This window comes from Ptychodera flava, unplaced genomic scaffold (assembly GCF_041260155.1).
Source record: "Ptychodera flava strain L36383 unplaced genomic scaffold, AS_Pfla_20210202 Scaffold_32__1_contigs__length_2955704_pilon, whole genome shotgun sequence".
NCBI classification, from domain to species: Eukaryota; Metazoa; Hemichordata; class Enteropneusta; family Ptychoderidae; genus Ptychodera; species Ptychodera flava.
In genome coordinates, this window is record NW_027248354.1 from 2,280,001 (window position 1) to 2,295,373 (window position 15,373).

Sequence of the window (15,373 nt, forward strand, 5' to 3'; positions counted from 1 at the left end):
TACCTAATTTCGACAAGTAGTTTGCTGAAAAGAGCGAAACTTGGAAAACTGGCTCGTCTGTTTGAAAACTCTCTTTCGTTCGTTATACAGACTTGTAGAAAAAGGCTTTGGAATTATGCGTTGACATTAATTATGTAGTTCATCCTCAATTTTTTGCGTACATCTTTCAGGGCTCATTACTATTTGACATAATGCAGTGTGAGCTGAATGGAATTGGATAGTATTGTGTTTTTTCATGTATATACTCGAGTGTGCGGTTATAGGGTGTATTTATACGTACACTCTGGGGTAGAAAATTGAAGTAGAAGAGACATCAACAAGTACACATAAATACTCTAAGTCGTCGTACTTTATTGACTGAGTAACACACAAGTTACAGTACAGTTCTATACCTAAGCCAGTCGAATAATAGTCGTCAGGTCCTGGTCGTCTGTCGTTTCCAAGCGGCTTTCAGGCGTCTCGGAGACTAAAATGCCAACAAGTCGCTCCATGTTGTTAGAATGTGATTCTTTTGAGTCAAACTGAAGAGGGACATTTTGAGCAATTGGCGTATTTGTTTTTATCATTACATAAATATTGGTGATATCGCTTTACTTTCACAAACCAGACCAGCACCATGTATACAGGGAAGAGAGACATTTTAAGTGTCTCTCCTCTGTATTAAAAATAAAGCATGATGCCATGAATAAAACAAATGTAAAGAAAGAAGTCGTAACACAACAAACAGTAAAGCAATTTCTTTTAACAGAGGAGCTTTTTCCTCTGATAATAGGCGATATAATCACAGAGAGAAGGAGAAACTTTTCAATCAAAGAGAGATACTTGTGATAAACGGCGCTGGTGTGGTTTATTAAAGAAAAGCGACATCACCAACATTTATAACAAACGAATACGCTGATTGCTCAAAAAGTCCCTCTTCACTTGGACTCAAGAGAATCATATAAAAATGACATAGAGCGACTTGTGCTGTTCGGGTAGAACACTGAGTTTGTATAATTTATGCCAAATAACCAGACCATTACCAACGAGTAATAATTTATTTTGATTTCGTTGTTATTTTAATGTTTGTAGGATTATGTAGACATGAAAGGCGGTATTGATGACGCACAAGAAGATGTTGAAACAACAGCTGAAACAAACAGTTCGGAGGTTTCGGATACAATGCTTCAGTCACAATGACTGTTTTCTCTAAACCCTTACCTGCTATCGTCTTTTACTCAGCATGGATATTATGACAGGATTGTGTATCAGTAAAATAATATTCTATGATTATGTTTTGGACCTACCTACCACATACTAATATACATAAATGTTATAATATATATATATATATATATATATATATATATATATATATATATATATATATATATATATATATATATATACATACATATATATATATATAAGTATATTATTTTTTCTCTTTGGAGATGATATTACTGTCCTTGACACGAAAGGCAGAATATTATGGTAACACAAATTATTCTAAGTAAAAGAGTATTAACATTTGTGCTAAGGCCAAAAAAGGAATGATTCTGGTCACGCCTTTCTTAAAAAATGGTGCGGCGACGCGATTTTTTCCCTCAAGGGAGGGAGTAGGGTCAGTTTTATAGTTTTATCAATACAGTCACATATATACTGTTTATGCAGTTACTGATCATACGCCCCAAAGAATTTTATCTTTTTCTTCAGCCGTTTTGGTTTGATGTCATAGCAATCAGTACATGTTGGGTATATGTCAGCAGCTCTCGCTCCAGACAGTAAATCTTCACCACAATGACTGCAAATTGCAGGAAACACATACAGACGATGAGAAGTATGGTATGTGCATTGCAGATCATGCCGAACATAGACTTTGCTGATGATGTTACCTGGTTGTCCTTCAGGAATGAAATTGTGGATATCTGTTCTACATGTGAAGTCTACTTATTCCATTGCGGCATCTAATTGGTCAAGTTCATGCTTGTTTGTGTCATGCAGCACTCTTGGTTTGTCACATTCCTGACACATCACTGTACGCTTAACCCGCAGGCAGTTTGGGCACTTGGACTGAATGGAAGACCATGGCCTTTGGTGGTAGATGTGTTTGACTGTAAAGATGCAATATGGCCTGTCTTTCTCAGTTGTCACTGTACCATACACTTCGGCCAATGGTTTATAGTGCATACCTGAGTCATACAGAACTTGGTCTGGAAAATAGTGAAGTCCAATGAGAACATCATTTGGCAGTCTTGGGACTTTGTGGAACTTACAGTCACTGTCAGAACATTTCATCACACTGAACACATAATGTCTCTCCATTACATGCTTGTCATAAAAGTCCTTCATGTTCTCACTTTGAAGTACTTGCTTCTTGGTCATTTTGATAGATAATCTGTCATCTATTTGGTGAAGTTGGTCCAACATTGATCTATTTCTTCATCACTGGCACTGTGAAGACACTGAACTTTTCTTCTTTGAGTTGCAAGTTCTGTACAATAGATGAGATCAATGATACTGGTTGCTGAATACTATCCTTTATGTCTTCCTTCAGCTGTGGATTTTTCTTTGCCATTTCCCTCACATCTTTCATGTCTGGAGTTACACTTCTGCAAGAGCTTCTCTGACTCATCACTCATTACGCATTACACCAACTGCCTGAAGGCCAATGTTTAAAATTGACATAATCCGCTAAGCAGGAATCTTCCAAGAGTGGCCGGGTGGTGTACGAACTGCTATGATAGCATCAAGGTCCTCCTTTAGGATAACTGAGTTCAAGGAGAGCTGTACACTTGAGTATGTAACTCTGTGGTCAGGCTCGCCGTCACTGTACATCAGTTTCATGGGAGCATCATCATCAAGTGTATGGAGCACTTTCTTCAGTTCAGTGGCTCGTCGCTGGGGTGAAGATGGTCCAAAAGTGCTGCACTTGATGCCAACAAACACTCTGCCACGATAAAAGCTGTCAGTGATCGATCTTGGCACATCAACCATCAATGCAACACTAGGCGTCAGTGTCATCTTTGTGAAGTCATGGTCAGCTTATTACAAACGTGTGTTAAGACCAACGAAGACTTGCTATCCCCTTTCTACTGCCGCCACAGGTACTCCTGGTTCCCCCAACTTTAGCTTTGTGTTTGTCATCAAGAAACACAAAGGAAACATAGCAACCAAACTTGATGGCCATTTCTTTAAAGTTATGGAAATAGGCCGATGTATAGTGACTGTCAGTGTGTGGTTTTCGCAGTTGCCGCTGTTGGACCCTATACTTCACTTCAAGTTTACCAGTATGATTTACGGCTGATCTAGTATATCGATTTTTTGGCCAGAATTGGAGGCGCAACCATTGTTTTGATGGAACAGGTGTATTTTCAGGGCACCTTTTGGTTACTTCATCACGAAGATGTCGAACACTCATAGCAGCTGCCATGTAAGTGACTGACTCATGTCTCCGCTCATGCACTGCAGTCTCTGCCACATTGTTTATGTACTGAGCTGTCACCTCCCAATATTTCTCGTACATAGGAGGGCGGCCTGGTACGCAAGTCACAGAAAATCTTGGATCACCAAGTTCCACCACTCTCTAGTCTCTTTCTGCTTCCTGTTGTGTGGAGGGGCAGCAGAATCATTTGTCAAAAGACGATACAGCTCTCTGAGATGCATTGGTTTTACCTTGGCTAGAGTGCATACTTTGTCAGAAAACTCTCTACTCATTTGTCGTGTGTGATACTTTGGTGCTTCTTTCTCTATTTCAATGGTAAGCTGTGCATTTTTAGACTGACCGTTTCACTAGGAGTGTCTGCAGGTTCTTTTCATATGAAATGCTGATTAGATATATTTCCACCAGGTGTGTATGTGTAAAGCATTGCTCTAGTAGGCAGGCCACTGAGTTTCAAAGTCCTGATAGATTCATACCGCTTCTTACATACATACATACATACATACATACATACATACATACATACATACATACATACATACATACATACATACATACATACATACATACATACTACATACATACATACATACATACATACATACATACATACATACATACATACATACATACATACATACATACATACATACATACATACATACATACATACATACATACATACATACATACATACATACATACATACATACATACATACATACATACATACATACATACATACATACATACATACATACAACATACATACATACATACATACATACATACATACATACATACATACATACATACATACATACATACATACATACATACATACATACATACATACATACATACATACATACATACATACATACATACATACATACATACATACATACATACATACATACATACATACATACATACATACATACATACATACATACATACATACATACATACATACATACATACATACATACATACATACATACATACATACATACATACATACATACATACATACATACATTACATACATACATCATACATACATACATACATACATACATACATACATACATACATACATACATACATACATACATACATACATACATACATACATACATACATTACATACATATACGTACATACATACGTACATACATACATACATACATACATACATACATACATACATACATACATACATACATACATACATACATACATACATACTACATACATACATACATACATACATACATACATACATACATACATACATACATACATACATACATACATACATACATACATACATACATACATACATACATACATACATACATACATACATACATACATACATACATACATACATACATACATACATACTACATACATACATACATACATACATACATACATACATACATACATACATACATACATACATACATACATACATACATACATACATACATACATACATACATACATACATACATACATACATACATACATACATACATGCATACATACATACATACATACATACATACATACATACATACATACATACATACATACATACATACATACATACATACATACATACGCACATACATACATACATACATACATACATACATACATACATACATACATACATACATACATACATACATACATACATACATACATACATACATACATACATACATACATACATACATACATACATACATACATACATACATACATACATACATACATACATACATACATACATACATACATACATACATACATACATCATACATACATACATACATACATACATACATCCATACATACATACATACATACATACATACATACATACATACATACATACATACATACATACACACACAGTATACATTAATTTTTTCAGAGTCTTAATTGTATTTTTAAATATTAAATTCAAATGACACTTATTTTTTAAACATATATTGTGGTATTTCAAAACAATATCTATTCAAAATGGCACTACAGATTAATTTCTTCCTGTATTTTTTTAATGAACACTTCATACCCGTTCGATAGTTTTAACACTGAAGCAGGACAAAATTTCATGAAACATACCTGTTCAAGAATGTTGTGAACAAAAGTTGTGATGAATTATGTAGTTCGTCTGCCTTCAGTGGTTTACAAACATGTTTGTGGACTGATGGACAGTTGTAGCCTTGGAATATGTCATACAACTCTGGAATCACACACTGTTGTAAAGGATAACTTTGAGCGATGAGGGTCAAATAGTGCATCCCCTAAAACGTTCACAAATTGGTCACCAAGAGATCTGCTGCCGTAGTTCCATCCTAGATTCTGCCCTTGCAGCGACTGTACAATGTCATTGTGCAGCTTGTAACGAGCGTTAGGTCTGTCAAGCTGTCGCTGTTTCGGCCACGTTTTCTTTTTTTGCACCGCCCATTGAACAACTGAAAGGCATTCTGCACTGCACTGGCACTGGTCTCGACTCTTTCTGCAGCTCACCACCAGTTAAATTAAATGTGACATATTTCCAAACTCGACGAGTGCTGGAATTGTCACTGAATTGGCATTGACTGAAAGTTGCCCATCATTGAAGTACTCACGCTACTCTCTACGGGAAAATCAGAATACTCCGGCTCCAGGACAAATCTATCGCCAGTATTCAAAAAACCCTGCTCAAATCATGGAAGAGTCTTAGTAAGGTCGTCTGTCAAGGCCAAAGGATCTTAAGATCTTTGACCCGAATGTAATTAATTTGAACTGAGATTAACATGTCAATACACAGAACGTACGTGCACCTTGTTGACGGATTAAGAGGTCGGCCATGCTGGGTGGACCTTATACCTTGAAATATCCTTCCCAAGCACCCTTGCGCAATGTGTGTATTACTAATAAATAGACGTTGAATTGTGGGTAAATATTTGGAGAAAGTGGTACATGCATGAGGTAGATGTATGAAGCCCGCCACCAGTGTCCAGTGACCCTTAAACTTGATTTATAGCTTGCTGAAGCAGTACGTAGTTTGCCGCGACCGCCGGCCACAAAACAGGAGAAAAAGGTGACGCGCTGTTGATCAAGTGACGAGCGCGCGCTGACCAGAAACATTTCTTTTTTAGCCTTAAGTTTCTTGCAACCTGCAATCTTCAGACAGAAGTGAATGGATTCTTAGCTCCACACTCCGGAGGCTCTTGTTTGTGTGGTTAGGACGTACCATCTAGGTGGTGTTAAAAATCGATAAATCTATCATTATACGCCCATTAAAGTGACAATGGAACAAGAAAAATCGGAATGCAAATTCTATTTCATTTTGTTTAGATACCCAGGAGATATATTTCTTGTTAAATGCGTAATTAAGAGTGCTCACAGTTCTTTTGCGAAAAATAAAATAAAATGGAATAAAATAAAATAAAATTTTGAAGTAAACATAGCTGGCTTGTACCAAGACAGTATATATTTTTGCTGCTTTGTTGTTCGTTTTATTTTATTTTTAATCATTGTTATCGTATTAACAGTTCTTACGACATGTATATTGAACTATCCGGAAATGTAGAAAATAATGGCAAGACTGTACATTACAAATGTTTTTTCTTAACATTTGATTAACTGGAAAAGCACAATATAGAATTCACTTCCACCAAAAAAATAAGATTCAATCACAAATACTTCAAATTACTTATTTGCAATATTATATATATATTTATTACACCTCACTCATTCAGCGTGCACTGCCATTGGTTAAACACAACTCACGTGACATGTAAAAGAACGTGATGATGCCCTCTGCGAACGTGATGATGCCCTCTGCGAACTTGATGATGCCCTCTGCATTTGATATTACATGGATGACGTCATTTTACTTACTGCGCATCCTTTCTGCGCATAACAAATTGTCGTTCGCTTGTACTTGCTACTATCGCTGCGAAACGTCATGCAGAGCTGTCACCGGCACAGTTAGACGATATTTTGATGCAAGTAAACAGCAAACGAACGAAAATGGCAACAAGGAATGCAATTTCTGTATTCAGCGACTATGCAAGCAACAAATTTGGATACGCGACCGAGGAGATCGGCAAACTTTCAGCGGCAACCCTAGACTTGGCACTGACAACATTTTACGCTGAGGTCCGGACTCATGCAGAAAGGCGAACTGTACTCGAAGAAGTTTGTTCGGTGTAATAAAAATAATAACACATGAGAGCTAGGGCAAGATCACGATTTTTTGCCTGCCCTCGGGCTGGTGATCATGATCGAAATATTGATGATGCCCTCGCCTACGGCTCGGGCATCATCAATATTTCGATCATGACCACCATCCCTTGGGCAGGCAATAAATCGTGATCTTGCCCTCGCTCTCATGTGTTATTATTTAATTATATATATATATATATAATATATATATATATATATATATATATATATATATATATATATATTATATATATATATATATATATGTTTTCCAATTAGTGAGTTACTTACAGCAAAGTTGTTAGCCTAACTTAGACTTTACATTTCTGTCCTTTTCGTTTGCTTCCTTTTTCGATATTACGGTAGTGTGATGTTTATACGCAATGTGCTTCATCCTTGGTTTTGAATTTGAACAATTTTTTTTCAGACCATTACAATTCATTGTATGCACGTAATCAAGGAAAAATAGAGATAGCTTCTTTACCTATACATGGGTTGTTTGCCAATTTTATTGATATGAAACTTACGCATTGATGTCAACATACATAGGGTCAGCAAAACGCCTCTTTAGGAACATGCACAATGCGCAACTGAAGATATTTCTGCATTGTGTATAATTATGCTAGAATGCGTCCCAGTTCCACACACAAAACAACTAAACATACTATACACTTACAGTATACACATCACCATGCACAAAACTCAATCAACCAGATATGAATGCTGTTGGGTTGCTTTCCGATTGATTGCAAAAAAATATGTTGAGTGAGGGCAAGTCGATAAGTCGGGTTATTGTTAAACTTGGCTTATCTAGGAGTTTTCAAGATTGAACGTCGAAGAAATGTAACAAAACCAAATATTTGCACAGAACACAAAGCAGGCATATCACAAACAGCAAGATCCGATTTTGAATATCACACATTGGTATACGGAACCTAACACGTTTGAGAAATTTGAAAAATATGAAAATCCAATTATACCAAATTAGTTCCAATCGTGTTATAATAAAAAATTAAAGAAAACAGTTAGTCATCATGCTTGCTTTTCTACGCACATTCGACGAAAAGTCACCGTTTTTCACAAAAACACTAATAAATAAATATATAAAACCGTTCGTTTTAAGTTCATGCAGTGAATAAATGTTTACATTCTCATTGTACAATAACACAAATGGGAAGTTTGAAAATCAATATGCTAAGTGAAATGAAGAAAATTGGATCAATTGAAGTTTTCTTATTTTAACAAAGCTTGTAATTGTGACACCCTTCATTTTCAGAGTTGAAAGTTTTATTTGGTTGACTTTCCAACCTTCCGCTTTTGTCAATTTGTAAAACTTATGTAAGTAACATCTAGGTCATATTATGTCTTGTACTTTTTATACTTTTTTGTAGGTCACAATGCTCAGTTTTGCATTATGGCAAAATAAAGGCAGGAATTCATAATTTGCGTAATCTCTAATGATCGATATCCTTCGTGTTTTTCGGCGGGTTTCATTGTCCCATCGTGCTTTGAATTATTTCGAGTCGGCTAGACTGATAAATCCAAAACGTCAACTGATGCATTTAACATGAATCAATTTAAGAACTTGCTTTTGGAATATGGCTCTAAAACTGCTGACTTTGTATAACCACTGCAGAATATTCACGTGTGAGTTGAAAAATGTAGTGTCGATCATCAGGCAGCAGAATTGCGCAGTATAAGTTTATTTTGTCTGCGCATACATTGCTCAGTAATCATATTCGGCTGTATGATAATGTTCAGTTTGTTTTTGTTGTTGTTGTTTTTTTTTGGGGGGGGCCCTCAAAAATTTTGATCATAAAGACGGGAACAGGATCTTAAAAATCAGATCTTAAAAATCCGATCAGATCACCTCAGCATTGTTTGTGAATATCCCCTGCATTGATCTCTAATAAATAGGCAACCTAAAATGCTGAATACTGCAGCTTACTGTCCATCAACTATTTTGGTAAAATCATTGTTCGCACAGCAGTTATTCCGAGAGAGGACGTTTATGAGTTCAGTGTGAGTGTTGGATTGAGGTCAGGATTATATCATGTCGATGCGGTCTCAGCGTTGTCTGTTAGTTAGTTTTAGGAACATTTTACAACGAATTCTAAAGTCCCCGATATGTCGCAAACAGCTCCCAGGGTCTAACAAGGGGATGGAAATCCTGTATGTCTGCTCAACATATGAGTGTGCTACTTTAAAGGCGATCGCATTTAAAGGCGATCACTTACCTACAAACACTAATATTGGCAAGACCATGTTTTGCCGGCTGCATGGTCCAATCTTCGTCATTCCATAACGGAAACCTCCCACGTTTCTCACCAGGAACAAAGAAATATATTATCTTATGACTTTTTTAATCTCCCGGGTCTCCTTTCACCGCAAGAAACTTGACGAAAATTCCCTCCTTTCGGCTATTCCTTAGTCGGATGTTAGTATCTACAAACTGTGACATAGTACAAGGAAGAATGCTTTTTGAGTCACGGAAAGTAAAAAGGGCGATTTTCGTTGGGGGCGCTAGTCACAGCCAGAGTGAAACTTCCTTCCATCCGAGTTATGTGTTACGATTTTCTAGGTGATCGACCAAGCTGCCTACCACTACGGTATTCGGTGCTGATTGCTTCGTTTTGCATCCATTACGATAATAAACACTTTAAAAATAGGTTTAAGACTATAAAGATTTGAAAAAAAACTTAGGTAATGTAAAAAAGACGCACAATCAAATATCCTAACCGAAAAGAGATGGCCTTCTTTCCAACTTGAGTTAGGGGGGTGGCGTGGTCGGAAATCTGCTCAAAGGTTTGCCAGGGACCCCTACGACCGATGTAAACACTGTATCTAGGGTACGTTGGCGATTGATGAAAGTTGAAACATGTTTGCTAACAATGAATATCGTACAATGTCAATGTTGCAGCTATGTTGAAATGATACACCTAAAGATCATGCATGAAATTCATTGTTTGTAAATACGAAAATCGCACACGCGCAGCTCCGGCGACCGCCTTATTTTAAACAATAAGATCGCGCGGAGGGGAGTGGGGTGGAATGGGAAAGCCGCATGAAGATTTCGTTCTTAGATTAAAATTTCTATCTTCATCTCGTGAAGACTTAAAGCAACCCAAATAGCAGGGCAATTTTAGCTACGTGTATTCTAGACTGATCAAAATTAATAAATGACATTTTTTCCTAAATATTCCATAGTTCCTACAATAACAATGTGAAAGATTGAATATTGACGCTGCGAACAGTGGGCAACAAGTTAAACTCTGAAACCCAGGTTATTTGGTTTTATATTTTTAGTACTCTTCTATTCGCTTATTTATTGTTTCTATTCATTGATTTAGTCACATAAAACGTGGCAATCCTACATTTATGGAATAAGCTCTCATGCAATATGAATCTCTCCGTCGAATTTGTGGACTGTATCAGTAAACATCACGAAATTGTACGCCAGAGAAATAAAAAAATGCACATTTTTGCTTTATGTTCAACAGAAAGTGCCGAAGTGTGTCTTAAAGATGTTTGAAGAAGTAAGCACGACGTCGGATAGAGTTAAACTTTCTAAACTCACATCGCGCATACGCCCTCAATGTATGTCGTGTATTATGTTATACATTCGTTTTTAAGTTGACCTAACCTTCAACCTTTATCCCTGAGTAATACAATTCACTGCTTTATAAATAGACCGTATTTTCTGTGACAGGTTTTTCCGCGTTCCATTCAAATGAGGCAGAGACGCGTAAACTATTGAACTCTAGCTGGCAACGCACGCATGTGAATTCAGATCAACACATATTTACCGCCGAATGTATTCCTTTAGTTTTAACTTTCATTTTTGAATGTCATTCATCTCAAAATTTCCACACAGCAGTTTGGAAATTTAGATGAACAAATGAACAGATCAACAAATTAAACAACATTAAATTTAAACATATTCGATTTTAAGACATTCTTTGTGACCCGAGTTCTTTAAGGAAACGAAAGGTGGTGTTTGCGAGGCGGGGTTAATAAAAATTGGAAATGCCAAACTGTTTCCGCGTGTGACCTTAACTGACCCCTTTGGCCGAATAGGCACTTAAACGAAAAAAAAAAAACACAGCAAAAAACAGAGCGTTGACGTCGTTAGAATCTTCACAAGACAACATCAACAAGGATTTTGCAGAAACGTCTTATCTTAAAGTGGTGACCGTGACAACTAGAAGCCGACCGACCGAATAAACGACACTGATTCACGTACATACAGGTAAGCTTTATGCCCTTTCCATACTTGCTCGTCAAAAACTCAGTTTTATATCATCTTGAAATCGCGGAGAGGCAGGTTCAGACTTGTAACCTCATGTTGTCAAGATAAATAGGGTGAAAGCTAGCGAAAGCGCGGGTTTTTTTGTTGGGGGGGGGGAACTAGCAATGTCTGTCAAGTGCCCACGTGTTGTACATCTGAGGTTATCCGGTCTAATGCTCCTCGAAAAGGCCATTGTTTCCCGCAGCCTAAGACACGTCATCCGGTCCCGGATTTAGACAAAGTGCGAGTCATTGAAACTGGGAAAACCCGTTTCTTCTACTTTCTAAATTTAGAAGGTCTTATGAACCACAAACACATAAGACATTCTACCAATTTGAAAGGAAAACCACCGAACAGGGTGACATAAAGCCGTCACATCCATACTTCCGTGTCTCAATGATTGAGCGCATTTCGGGGATATCTCTCTAAGGACTCCAACACTTTTCATGATTCCTACGCTGAGCGAGGAGATGATCATCATGAAGAGATAGGAAATCACCAAAATGCACCACGTGAACTCAACTCGACGCGTTACAAATAGTTAGTCCCCACAGACATATAAACTGTAATGTAAAGGGAAGCTGAGATAATGTATGTGACTGAATAATTACAAGGTCTGGCAGAGCAGGAGGACGAGGTTGCGAGTACGTTTTTGATATACAACGTCAGTGCTGACGAAGATGTTGTTACATTGTGGGAGTGGTGGCTAGAAAGAACCCACGCTGATGAATAGTCTTATAGTTGCCAAGTTGGCAGAATATGCGTGCCCCGTCACCCAAAATTATCATCTTTCTACAGGTGTTTCACGATACTTATAAATATGTTTTGTTAAATCAACACTGCTGCTCTGTAAAGAATGCCGCTCCGCTAAATATCTGCACTTGTTTTACCTGTCACTCGCAGGACAGAGTTCACAGTGACTTGTTTACTGTGTACAGAACGATTGACCTTACACAGGTCAAACCGGCATCAGTATATTATGCGATTTAAAAGGCCATAATTATTCCACAGTCTGTCGATAACAGCATGAAGAACGGTAATGCTCCGCCCACAACGCAAACATGAATGTTTGTCGTTCGGAAGCTAAATTTATTAATATGGCCGCTTTGCATCTATAATAGTCGCCATTAAAAGGGGGGGGACCGTGATGTGTTACTCATAACTGCCGGGAGAATACGCTAATTAAACGGGTGTAGAAATAAAATAATGAAAGCTATATTCCCTATGAAAGGTTTGTACCGACACGCCATACTGACATCATAGACTGAGAAAGCGGTGCTTATTCGTTGCTAAAATATACATATATCAGACATTGTTTTGTCGTCGTGTCGTAAGACTGCTTGAAAACGCAAGTGTTTCTTGTCACGACCTGTTGACTCTATATATATATATCGGAAAAGGCAACCGCACTCGTTTACTTCGGGTCAGCGGTTCTTCGACTGTAGAACCGTGACTCAATGCATACCCGAAAGGAATAATGTGAGTTCAGAGTATTGAAGCCAGTCATTGCGTATGTACTGACACTCTGCAGTCTGCACAGAAGTGGTGGACTGTGATGTATAGCCAATTATGACTAACACAATTGCAACTCCGGAGTTACATTGTCCACGCCAAAGGGACCGTGACGCACTAAACCACACTTGCCCAATTCGTAGCTACCTGAAAATTAAACATGATAGCTAATTTTGCGTAGAATACGGCAACTGGGTCACAATTCTCTTAAATTATAAGCTTACTTGTGTAAGCCGAGTTGTACTGTCAGTTATTTGCATTCAACAGTGAAGGGATTTTCCCACCAAAGCCCCAAGGTGATTTCCTCCTCAGTAAAATGCGAACGCTGGTATGTGCTCAATACTAGAAGGAGGTATAATAAATGTCTTGTCGTAAACGTCATTTCGTAGAATCGGTGTCAATAGCCAATGGCAGCCATTGTACTCCAATCATGTCGACTCTTCAATCATGTCGACTCTTTTTCGGATGTTAGTAACACCCGAAAAATGACACACTTGCTTGGCATAGAGAGTATTACCAGTCCACTAAAATGGTCGCAAGGCAACAACTTTGGTCTATACAACCATGCATCCCAGTCCAAAATAAACAAGATAATAGCAGAACCCGAACAGTACATTAGCCTGATAATAATAAATTTATAGTACCAGCTGTGCCGCCATATTATAATCATAGCAGCCATACACATGATAATGATAGACGGAAATTGTTTTTCATGTACCAGCTTCTCATGCAGTACACGCTTCTTTTTTGGCTATCGCATACGTCAGCCATTATGTCGTCTGTAGCGCGAAAGCAATACTTAAACTCAAAACAAACGCTGATATTGGGATATTTATTGCCGTGGCTTACTTTGCACATATCTAAAATGTAAACATACGATAAAAAAATCCACGTTTACTGACGCTGCGCAAACACAACCCGGTAATCTTGACAGCGGGAGTCATTGAATGTATATCAGTTGCCTGTGGTGTTGTGGCAGGCATCCGCTGCGGCCATGCGGTACCTCGGTTTGCAACACGCCACGTCACGTCAGTCGATCAGCCTCCTGCCGTTCTGGCTGTCGACTCCGCTTCCAAACACAACATAACCATCTATCAGGTGTGGCCGACAACTTAGTTCCGCTTATCGAAATTAAGGCAGTTCATGTCTCGAAATTGAAAGACTTAAACTTCTGCTCCAAGTTTCCGGAGGGAAACTTGAAACAGTTCCCTTTTGAAATCAAGAATAAGAATCAAGAGTCATCTTGCATAATTTGATAGTAGAGAAGCAAATTTATCCATATTTATCGCCTCTTGAAATTCAAAATGGCCGCCATCTTTGCTTTTGTGTTAGCTGTATGAGACAAAATATAATTTTCGATTTTTAAAAGACTAAGACTGTGAAAAGCTTTCTTACTTCACAAGCTTCAACATGAGCCCCCACAAGTTGTAGATCAGAAAAGAATTATAAAAGTTGGAGAGTCGAGATATTTGTCTCGGTTGCGTATTCTACCTTTAGGCTATTTAAAGAAAATTCATTGTTTGCCGTCCTTGGATTTTTGAAAACTCTACCTGCCAGCCAGGGAAACAATAAACACAGACAAAAACACAAGTTTTTTTACATAAGCTCATTTAATTCGGTTTCTTTTGGAAGAACAATATTTTTTATTTGTTATAGTGCTAACATTATGTTTCGTTCATATTCTCTGAAAACCTACCAGCACACGGACGGCAAACAAACAAAAAAATATTGAAAGCGCCTAATCGCCAAGTGTGTATACCAAAAAAGCGACTTCAAGTATGGACATGCATCCGTCAGAATTAGGTGAATGGCAGAAAGTACAAAGACAGTAAGATTAACATCAAATATAGAAAGCAGGCATTCATGTCCCTACAGGCAGGCGACACATATGTGTAAAAGGAGCAACACAAAATAAG

The 15,373-nt window shown here is 37.7% G+C and overlaps 1 protein-coding gene across 1 annotated transcript in view; it reads left to right on the plus strand.

Annotated features, from left to right (window-relative positions):
• LOC139127482 (fibroblast growth factor receptor-like) overlaps positions 1–1,276 on the plus strand; it is a 2,021-nt gene extending 745 nt beyond the window's left edge. Inside the window, exon 4 of the mRNA XM_070693405.1 lies at positions 1,072–1,276. Within this exon, the coding sequence (XP_070549506.1) occupies positions 1,072–1,179 (108 nt within the window). The 3' untranslated portion in view covers positions 1,180–1,276. The remainder of the gene's footprint in view (positions 1–1,071) is intronic.
• The last annotated feature ends 14,097 nt before the right edge of the window (positions 1,277–15,373 follow it).